Source organism: Podarcis bocagei (genome assembly GCF_964188305.1).
Source record: "Podarcis bocagei genome assembly, chromosome: 13".
NCBI lineage: Eukaryota > Metazoa > Chordata > Lepidosauria > Squamata > Lacertidae > Podarcis > Podarcis bocagei.
The window spans coordinates 45,068,340-45,079,305 of NC_138138.1; the positions used below are offsets into that span (position 1 = coordinate 45,068,340).

Consider the following 10,966-nt stretch of genomic DNA (forward strand, 5'->3'; position numbering starts at 1 on the left):
TGCACCAATCAGAAGCTGCGCTTTGGTTTTCGAACATTTCAGAAGTCAAACTGACTTTCGGAACGGATTAGGTTTGGCGCTTTTGTTTTTGCTATTTATTTTGCAGTTTTGCCTTTGAGACTTTTTCAGTTAATTTGTTTTTGTGACTGTGTGAAACCGAGTTTAGCTACTGGTTGATTGATTGTGTGACTGTGGAAATGGATTTAAAAAAACCACCCATCCAAACAATGACTATCATCAGTGCAGGTAAGAAAAAAAAAATAATTCTAATTTTTATCATCTATGTACGATACTGTCTTTCATTTTATGGATCGTGTGATAGTAAAATTCATGTTAAATTGCTGTTTTAGGGATTGTTTTTAAAAATCTGGAACTGATTAATCCATTTTGCATTACTTTCTTTGGGAAAGCGCTCCTTGGTTTTGGAATGCTTTGGTTTTGGAATGGACTTCCGGAACAGATCAAGTCTGAGAACCAAGGTACCACTGTATAAGTCCATTACATAGTCTCACAATAGTATCTGTTTCCAGAAATTGCACCTGTTCTTTAAACTAGTACGGGCTCCGGTTGATAGTGGGGATGAATACTGTTGGTTCCTGGTGAAACCAAGTATGTGTTGGGAGAAAAAACTACACCATCTCTGGTTTGGTTTGGTTTTTTTAAGAAAATGACTGCATTCATCCTAACTTCTCTTTGCTTATTCTCTCTATCCATCAGTGTAGGGGGAGAAGCCAGAATGGAGGCTGAGAACCTCACTTCTATTACTGAATTCATCTTGGTGGGACTCACCAGCCACCGCAAGACCCAGATTTTGCTCTTTGTGGTCGTCCTCAACATATATTTGCTTACCATTGCGGGGAACCTGGTGATCATCATGCTTGTTCGGACTGACTCTCACCTCCACACACCCATGTACTTCTTCCTGACTCACCTTGCAGGGGTGGGGATAGGTTATGTCACCAGCACCTTGCCCCAGATGCTTTTCAACCTCCTGACCAGAAATGTTGCCATTTCTTTAACATGTTGTGCACTCCAGATGCACCTGGTATTGACCCTGGGTGGCACTGAATGTGTTTTGCTAGGTGCCATGGCCTATGACCGTTACTTGGCCATTTGCCACCCCTTGCTTTATGCCATCCTCATGGGCAGGTGGCGCCAACTGCAACTGGCTTCGGTTTCCTGGCTGGTAGGCATCCTTCTTGCAACAATCAATGTGGGCTGCACTTTCAGCCACCTTTTCTGTGGCCCCAATCGTGTCAACCACTTCATCTGTGAGCTACCTGTGGTGCTGAAACTTGCATGTGCCAACACTCACATCACTGAGTTTGTAGTTTTCATGACAGCTGCTATCATCTTCCTGGGCCCTCTTTCAGTTATTTTGACCTCATATGGGCTCATTTTGTCCACTGTACTGAAAATGCAGTCAAGCTCTGGCAGGCAAAAGGCCTTCTCAACATGCACCTCTCATTTGATGGTTGTCACCGTGTTTTATGGCACTGTCATCACTATGTACATGAGACCTGAGTTGGGCACAGCCTCTGATTTTGACAAGAAAATTGCAGTGTTTTATATTTTGGTCAGCCCCCTGCTCAATCCTATCATTTACACCCTTAGGAACAAGGATGTCCATAGGGCAGCAGCAAAGGTTCTGCAAAGATGGGGTTTGAAACACAAATGAGTGTCACCACCTTGCTTAAGTGGTCATGTTGACTAGGAGCTGCCAGTTGCCTTTTGGGGCACATGGGACTATTTGCAAAATGGGGAAGCTGTCGGGCAAACCAATAAGACCATCTTATTGCCATTGCATTTGATTCTCAGAAAATTTGGAATTGAAATTTGTACCACTGCCTCCGTTTGCCAGATCCAGCTCTCATCCCAGAGGAGTAGATTGGAATGGAAAGACTCAAATAGACCTTAATTACAGCTGGGGCAGAACTGATGACACAATCTAAGGATGGATCTGTATATCCAGCAGAATGAGATGGGGAATGGGATTTGGCTTATACTGGGTCAGTCCAATGGCCATTCTTTATGTATATGAGATCCTGGACAGGGACAACTCCATATCATGACAAGATAATTGCCATCACTTCTCAACCCAATCATTTACACCCTGAGAAACAAGGATGTCCATGGCGTAGTGGCCAAAATGCTGAAAAGAGGGTCTTGGAAGAAAACAGTATGGCTGTTGATGTTCTGCTTATTTAGCTTCAATGTTATTCAAGAGATGCATTGGTCTGATTCTTAAGTGTTGCATTAAAACAACGTATCAAACCTCTGTTCAGCCTTGAATTCCAGATAGTGGCCTCAGATATGATGGCTTATATCCCAAGTTGGGGACCTTTTCTGGGATGATAGCATACTCCAACCTCTGCTCTTTGGGAAGTGTTGGGCAAAGAAGGGAAGGATATTAGCACAGTGGCAGTAGCTCATGTTTTCTTCTTCTTTTTTTAAAAAAATAATATTTATTATTTTTCAAAAAACACTAAAAAAAGAAGAAAAAAAAGGAAAAAAAAGCAATACAATACAACACATCAAATTAACAAAACAAGACAAAGGCAATAAAATAACTCAAACAATTTCATTATCCCATCTTTCATTCACTTATTTCCACGACCTCCTTGCACCTCCCTTTTTGTATTCCACTTTTGTTAATTATTTCAGCAATTCCTTTCCATCTTCCTCTGTTTTCTGTCCTATAATTATCTTAACTCATTCTAACCTTATTTTTTCCTTTAATACTCTATAAACCTATCTGTACTTAATTCCTTATAATATTTCTACTAAAGCCATATAACTTCATTTCAATGTTTTTCTAACATTCATTAATTTTACAATATTTCCGTAGATAGTCTTTAAACTTTTTCCAATCTTCTTCCACCGACTCCTCTCCCTGGTCTCGGATTCTGCCAGCCATTTCCGCCAATTCCATGTAGTCCATCAACTTCATCTGCCATTCTTCCCGGGTGGGCAAATCTTGTGTCTTCCAATACTTTGCGATGAGTATTCCTGCTGCTGTTGTTGCATACGTAAAAAAAGTTCTATCCTTCTTCGGCACCAATTGGCCGACCATGCCCAGGAGAAAGGCCTCTGGTTTCTTCAGGAAGGTATATTTAAATACCTTTTTCATTTCATTATAAATCATCTCCCAGAATGTCTTAATCCTTGGGCATGTCCACCAAAGGTGAAAGAATGTGCCTTCAGTCTCAAAGGCCTGGAAACGATGCCTTATGAGGAACGGTTAAGGGAGCTGGGCATGTTTAGCCTGGAGAAGAGGAGGTTAAGGGGTGATATGATAGCCATGTTCAAATATATAAAAGGATGTCACATAGAGGAGGGAGAAAGGTTGTTTTCTGCTGCTCCAGAGAAGCGGACACGGAGCAATGGATCCAAACTACAAGAAAGAAGATTCCACCTAAACATTAGGAAGAACTTCCTGACAGTAAGAGCTGTTCGACAGTGGAATTTGCTGCCAAGGAGTGTGGTGGAGTCTCCTTCTTTGGAGGTCTTTAAGCAGAGGCTTGACAACCATATGTCAGGAGTGCTCTGATGGTGTTTCCTGCTTGGCAGGGGGTTGGACTCGATGGCCCTTGTGGTCTCTTCCAACTCTATGATTCTATGATTCTATGATTCTATGATTCTATGATTCTATGATTCATTACATTTCCAACATTTATTTTCGGGCAAATGGTAAATTTTTGCAAGCTTGACTGGTGTCATGTACCACCTATAAATCATTTCCATTAAGTTTTCTCTTAGGGCATTACATGCCGTAAATTTCATACCTGTGGTCCATAACTGTTCCCAGTCAGCCATCATTATATTATGTCCAACATCTTGTGCCCATTTAATCATAGCTGATTTCACCGTTTCATCCTGAGTGTTCCATTTCAACAGCAGGTTGTACATTTTTGACAAATTCTTAATTTTGGAATCTAGCAATTCTGTTTCCAATTTTGATTTTTCCACCTGGAAACCAACTTTTTTGTCCAAAAAGTAATAATGGAGCCAATCTCGCACTTTTTTTTCAATTTTTCAAAGCTCTGCAATTTTAGTCTGTCTCCCTCTTGTTCCAGAATTTCCCAATATTTCGGCCATTTGGCCTCCATATTGAGTTTTTTCTGTGCCTTCGCTTCCATTGGTGACAACCATCTTGGGGTTTTCTTTTCTAACAAATCTTTATATCTCATCCATACATTAAACAATGCTGTTCTGACAATATGATTTTTAAACGCTTTATGTGCTTTTACCTTATCGTACCACAAATATGCATGCCAACCAAATACATTATTAAAACCTTCTAAGTCCAACACATCAGTGTTTTCAAGTAGCAGCCATTCTCTCAGCCAACAAAAAGCAGCTGATTCATAATAGAGTTTTAGGTCTGGCAGGGCAAATCCACCTCTTTCTTTAGCATCAGTTAATATCTAAAATTTTATTCGAGGCTTCTTGCCCAGCCAAACAAATCTGGAAATATCTTTCTGCCACTTCTGTCACTTAAAAAACTTCTTCACATTGACAGGTGTGGTTTTCTGTGTTTTTTGCCAGGCTTAAAGGGTCACTACCCTTTCACACAACTAGTATTTGGTTTCATACTTCATATCCACATCAGTGGGGAAAATCAAGCCAGGCATAAAATGTTATAGTTGCTGACTGGAAGTTAAGGGTTGTGCACTGATCAGAATGGAAAGTGTGGCTGTTATAAAAGTTTGGCAGGCACAAATGGTATTGAAAGTGGGACATATGTGATCACTCCAATAACCTCATGAACGTAAATCATCATGGATGTGACATAAAATGATATCTGGTGAGGCCCTAACTCTTAGCTTAATCTACCTCACTGGGTAGTTGATAGTTCAAAAGAGATGAAAAGTATGAAAATGAGGCTGAAGATTCTGCCTGATTAGAAGAGAATCCTTATGGATAATGTATTTATTCCTCTTCATGCTCCTCCCCTATTTGCTAAGAAATTATTAAATATTTCTGTATATGAAAAACATAGGAAATGCACTGTGAATACTTTTCAGTATGCATGCAACATAATTTGCTTAAAAACAATGATCCCCTACTCAAATGCTTTCCTGCTTTGGAATGTACACAACCTCACTTGTAGGCTAAAAAAAAATGTAAATTATTGCCTTTTTTTAATTTCCACCATCTTTGTTACCTGTTTCAAAGAGCCTTCTTCCATTTTTGTATTTTAACTGCTTGCAGCCCAAGAGAGAAGGGACTGTTACAAATCCTGAAGAAATCTCCAAAGGAATCTGAGGAGTCTCTGTGGAGTGGACTCACAGTCCTCATTATCGTACCGAATCTTCAGTCTCTTGATGTGTTCAAGGGGAAAGAGCAACAACAGCCACCACCTAACACTTAGAACAGGGAGTTGAACAAGCCAGATGATGTTCATTCTCCCATTTAAAGCATTAAAAAATTTGGCTGGGGGAGCACATGTCCAAATGGATTGGAAAGCAGGAGTTTAGCGGAAAGGCACACGCCTTGCAGGTCTCAGATCCCTAGCATCTCCTTTAAGTGGCAATAGGTCATCTGTCTGGAGATTGGCTGCCAGTCGAGATAGCCAATGCTAGACTTGAGCAGACACCTCACAGGTAGGGCAGTAGAAGATGCTTCAATCAAATTTGCAACACCACAGTTATTTGATGGAACTGTGATCTAACCTGATACAAAGCAGTTTTTCTCCCAACTCTAGAGTTCAGGGACTTTACTTTAAAAATCCGGGCATCACGATTTCCTTCCAACCTCTTCCCAGCGGAGACTCTAACAGACAACAAGCTAAGGGTCAGCAGCATCCCTGATGTACGTATGTGCTACATATGTTTCTTTGGTGTGACTCCCAGTGTACTTAAAGATCAGAGTATCTTCAGACAGTTCTTGCCACTTTAAAGCTAGTAAAATCTAGATTTTCCCTGCCTCCTCCTAATGGAGGGATTAGCCATGAGAAGTATGACCACCACGATTGTGCCACAGGCATCCATTTCAAAGCAGCACAGAGAAGACCTCCACCAATAGCCCCTTGACACTGCAATATCCATCTTTGTGAACCTTCTATATGTTGCGTTAGACGCTTGACCCTAACTCAGCCAGCCGTTGCATGACTTAACATAAACTCACCACATCAGGAACATCTGGGAATAGCATGAAGGTAAGATTATATTCTGTAATTGGAGGGGAGAAAAGGAACTCATTTCACTGTTTAAGATGAAATTTACCTGCTTGGTAGTACGATCTGCTTCAGAATTCTATGATTCTAGTCTGTTTTATATGATCTAGTTGAGATTCCTGCATTTCAGGGGGTTAGACTTTCGTGGTCCCTTCTAACTCTGCAATTCTATGATTCTTTGGTATGTCACTAATGTTAATATTTTCCACCTTGAAAGCTTGTTACTTTCAATTAGTGCTGAATGAAAGGGGGTGTATGTTTTGTTTGGACATGCAACTTTTCATCTTCCCTTTTGTTTTCACCTTCAGGAGGGTTCTAAAAATATACCCTTCTATTCAGTTTCTCAATTTTCACTTATTTTCACTTCTTGTGAGAGAGACAACGTGCCTCAGTGCAAATCTCAAGGAAATTAACTTTGGAATTTTCTCATATTCCTGTTTTGTTCTGACTTCTCTTTTTCCATGTGAGAAACTGGTGATTGGTGCCCATTAAGACTCTTAGGGCAAAAGGTAGGGAGGCCAATGGTATATGGAGCCAGGTATATGGAGCCAGGGCCAATGACAGGCAGAGCCAACTAATTCCAGTTTTGTTCCACCCTTCTCTCTTCTGCATTCAAGGAAGAAGCTGACAGGTGGTGCAATCCGCTAGGCTGGTTGTAAGTAGGCAGGCAGGCAGGTGCAGACTGGCTGAGGACAAAGGAAGGTAAGCTGAACACTTGGTAGAATTGTTGAGTTGGAGGTACAGTTTGCCAAATGCTTTGGCACAGGTTTTCCCCCCAGCATCTCATGATAGGTCAGGGGTTGGACTAGATGACTGCTGTGGTAGGGTTGCCATATTTTTAGAAGTAAAATTCAGGACACAATTCTACCCTTTAAATCGGTGTTGGGAAACCTGTGGCCCTCCAGATAGACCCAGGCATGGGAGTAAAGGCTCTTCGGAATCTGAGAACTATAAAGGGGACAATGTAGCCATGAAATTAAATAAAACCCACAGAAACGTACAGTATATGTGCTAATGCTTGTCCCGGTACTTTAGTACTCGAAGCCCCATCACTATGGAAAGTGTGCTCAGGCAGCACATTATGAGAGTGGTGATAACACCCTTTTTCTTCCAAGCCACTGAATCAGCTTGTGTGTGTGTGTGTGCCCACACACACACACACACACACACACACATCATATACAGTGGTGCCTCGCAAGACGAAAAGAATCCGTTCTGTGATTCTCTTCGTCTAGTGGTTTTTTCATCTTGCGAAGCAAGCACATTGACGGATTAGCGGATTAGCGCTATTAGCGCTATTAGCGCTATTAGCGGCTTTTAGCGGCTTATCTGCTGATCGGATCAGCTGATAAGCGGCTTAGCGGCTTAGAAAAAGGAGTGGGGGAAGGGGAAAAAACCAGTAGGAACTCGCAAGACATTGTCGTCTTGCGAAGCAAGCCCATAGGAAATTCGTTTTGCGAAGCACCTCCAAAACGGAAAACTCTTTCGTCTAGCGAGTTTTCCGTCTTGCGAGGCATTCGTTTTGCGGGGCACCACTGTACATATATATGAATGAGTAGGCTATGAAGAGCAATCTTAGGTAGATCTACTCTAAGATAAGCACAACAGAGTTCAGCTTTAGAAAGGAAGAAACCAGGGACAGATGAAAACAGGAATTGGATTACCTAAATCTGGAGCCCCCCCCCAAATAGAAACTGTTAAGTGGCTACTCACACCTCACAGTGGAAAAAAAGAAAGGAAATACACCCCCCCAAAGGACACATGTTTGCATTGGCGTTATAAGCTGAATAAGTCTTGCCCATGTGAGCACTGGCTGCTGAATTCTGCACCATCTAAAGTTTCCAACCCATCTTCAGAGGCAGCCCCACATATAACATGTTGCAGTAATCTAACCTAGAGGTTACCAGAGCATAGATGGTAGAAGTTAGGCTATCACCTATCCCAGATAGGGACACAGCTGGGCCACCAGCTGAAGCTGATAAATGCACTCTGTGCCATGGAACATAATAGGCAGCTTAGAGGGGTTAAATCTAAAACAATTCCCAGTTATTTGGTTCCCATTTTTCAGGTTTTTTCTCCCTGCGAAAACAGGCAGCAGTCCTTCCTCCACTGTCCATTATGGACTGATATTGTATCTAAACATTTTTGGTCTGTAACTTAAAATCTATACATCATCTTTGTTGACCTATTGCTGTTTCTGTTTCTTTATCTTCAATATTTCCCCCCCATTCTTCATGTGCATTTAAAAGCAGCGCTGAAACTAAGTGTACAGTCAAGTTTTGTTATAGGTGTCTTGTTTGTTATTATGTATTTTTGTTTATCCGAAATGTTTCAACTGAAATAATAAAAGGAGCAATGCTAGCCATGCCTACTCAGATGCAAGCTCTACAGAATAAAGTGGGAATTACTCCAAGGTAAGTGGGGTTGGGATTGCAGTCTAAATCTTTCTCTTCACATAATCAGCATCATGGTCCAAATTGTATTACATGGTACCTTGGTGCACAGAGCTTAAACTATCTAAATCATCATGCAAAAGAATAATACCTAAGAATATTTGAGAGTCAAATGGGGGGTGGTCCTCACAACTAAGAGCATTCACCTGCTATGTTGTTGTTGTTGTTGTTGTTGTTGTTGTTGTTGTTGTTGTTGTTTCAGTTTCAGTTTCAAATTATATACCACCCTTTATCCCAAGGATCCCAAGGCAGTGTACAACATTAAAAACACATTACAGAACATCAATGATAAAACATATTATTTAAAAGCATATTAGAACCTTCCTTCTGTTTGTGGGAGAGATGATAGTCTATGGTTGTCCCATTGTGCCTTTTCTCTTACATTTGCCCTTTCTCTACAGGGAGGAGGCTAGAATGGAATTTGAGAACCTCACCTCCGTCACAGAGTTCATCTTGGTGGGGCTCTCCAACCACCGCAAGACACAGATTCTCCTCTTTGTGGTCATCCTCATATTCTACTCATTTACCTTTTTGGGGAACCTGGTTATCATCATGCTGGTGCTGGCCGACCCCCGCCTCCATACACCTATGTACTTCTTCCTGACTCAACTCTCTGGCCTGGAGATATGTTATGTCACCTGCACTGTGCCCCAGATGTTGGCTCATCTCTTGTCTGGGAATGGAGCTATCTCCTTTGCCCGTTGTGTGACCCAGATGTACCTTGGGCTGTCCCTGGGGAGCACCGAAGCTCTTCTGCTTGGTGCCATGGCTTATGACCGCTATGTGGCCATCTGCCAGCCCTTGGTCTACGCTGTTGCCATGGATAAGTGGCACCAGTTGCAGCTTTCCTCAGGCTCCTGGGCAGGTGGCTTCCTGCTCTCCCTGATGAATGTGGGCTGCACTCTTCGCTTCCCCTTCTGTGGCCCCAACCTCATTAATCACTTCTTTTGCGAGATGCCAGTAGTGTTGAAACTTGCATGTGCTGACACCCGTGTTACGGAGGCTGTCATTTTTGGAGCAGCTGTGATTATCCTTCTAGTGCCCCTTTCTGTTATCCTGACCTCTTACGGACTCATTCTGTCTTCTGTGTTACAAATGAAGTCAGCTGCAGGTCGGAGCAAAGCTTTCTCTACATGTGCTTCCCACCTGGCAGTGGTCACCTTGTTCTATGGCACTGTTATTTCTATGTATATGAGACCCAGGTCGGGGACAACTCCAGACAGTGACAAGAAAATTGCTTTTTTCTACATTGTGGTCACCCCACTTCTCAACCCTATCATTTATACCTTGAGGAACAAGGATGTCCATGGGGCAGTGGCCAAATTGCTACAAAGAGTGTCTTGGGAGAAGAAAGGATGAGTGTTGCCATCCTGCATGTTGGCTTGGATGTTATCCAAGAGCTGAGAGGGATTGATTTTTACGTCTGGCATTCACATGTCATATCAATTCTCTGTTCAGCCTTGAAATCCAATTAGTGGTCTGTTGGGCAAAGAAGGGAAAGATAGTAGTTCATGTTTTGCATACACAAGGTCGCAGGTTCAGTCCCTGGTATTTCCAGTTACAGCTGGGTTCTTGTCTGGAACCATGGATTGCTACTGCCAGTATCGTGTAGAGAGCCTTCCCCAATGGTGTTTTGGAATCTAACTCCCATCAGCCTCAGCCAGAATGGCTGATGATTAGGAATGATGGCTGTTTAAGTCCAAAACATCTGGAGAATACCAGATTTGGGAAACCTTGTGCAGATGACAGATAGATAGATAAATGATCAGACTTGGTGGAATAAGAAAAAAGTTTTATAATATTGCATAAAAAGTTTTTTATAGCAAATTATTTGTAATAACAAGAGACTTAGAGGGAGGGGTGCACAATGTCATTGGTCCCAACACCTTTATCTCAAAGCTGGGCTATGAAGGATCCCCATCTGAAACAATGGAGAGCCATTACCAGTTAGTGTAGACGGTACAGAGTCTGATGAACCAATGTTCTGGCTTGGTATAGGGCAGCCTCTTATTTAATGGCCATCAAGAAGAGGCCATCAAGTCAAGGAGGCCTTAAAGTAAGGAAGACACTGGCATAAAAGAAGAAAAGTTTTGCATAGTTTCTACTTCTATACATGGCATGAAACTGGGCAGAATTTCTAAATCAGGCTGTTGACAAAAGAAGGAGGTTCAAAAAGCAGACAGAAGCTTCCAGTTCCATAGAGTAGTCAACATTTTCCCCATCTTGTATTGCCAACTGAAAAAGGTGGCGTGCTTTTCTTCAGCTTTGCGGAATAAAGTTGTAAGTTGGTATCCTTCCTGGTGGCTAGCCAACTATCTTGGCAAACACCACACCA

At 42.0% G+C, this 10,966-nt stretch overlaps 2 protein-coding genes across 2 annotated transcripts; both read left to right on the forward strand.

Annotated features, from left to right (window-relative positions):
- The first annotated feature begins 228 nt into the window (after nucleotides 1-228).
- Nucleotides 229-2,395, forward strand: LOC308571625 (olfactory receptor 5A2-like). The gene is made up of 2 exons (XM_081167262.1): nucleotides 229-246; nucleotides 723-2,395. Exon 2 carries the CDS (start codon nucleotides 737-739, stop codon nucleotides 1,676-1,678), a length of 942 nt encoding a protein of 313 aa, XP_081023388.1. The 5' UTR covers nucleotides 229-246; nucleotides 723-736; the 3' UTR covers nucleotides 1,679-2,395.
- A 6,122-nt stretch (nucleotides 2,396-8,517) lies between these two features.
- On the forward strand, nucleotides 8,518-10,264 carry LOC308572773 (putative olfactory receptor 2B3). The gene is made up of 2 exons (XM_081169153.1): nucleotides 8,518-8,592; nucleotides 9,033-10,264. Exons 1-2 carry the CDS (start codon nucleotides 8,534-8,536, stop codon nucleotides 9,988-9,990), a joined length of 1,017 nt encoding a protein of 338 aa, XP_081025279.1. The 5' UTR covers nucleotides 8,518-8,533; the 3' UTR covers nucleotides 9,991-10,264.
- The last annotated feature ends 702 nt before the right edge of the window (nucleotides 10,265-10,966 follow it).

Excerpts from the sequence above, each read along its gene's own strand:
- LOC308572773 (XM_081169153.1), top strand. The coding sequence starts at position 8,534 with ATGCTAGCCATGCCTACTCAGATGCAAGCTCTACAGAATAAAGTGGGA. Across the intron at positions 8,593-9,032 it reads AAAGTGGGAATTACTCCAAG|GGAGGAGGCTAGAATGGAAT; the intron begins GTAAGTGGGGTT and ends CTTTCTCTACAG.
- LOC308571625 (XM_081167262.1), top strand. The coding sequence starts at position 737 with ATGGAGGCTGAGAACCTCACTTCTATTACTGAATTCATCTTGGTGGGA.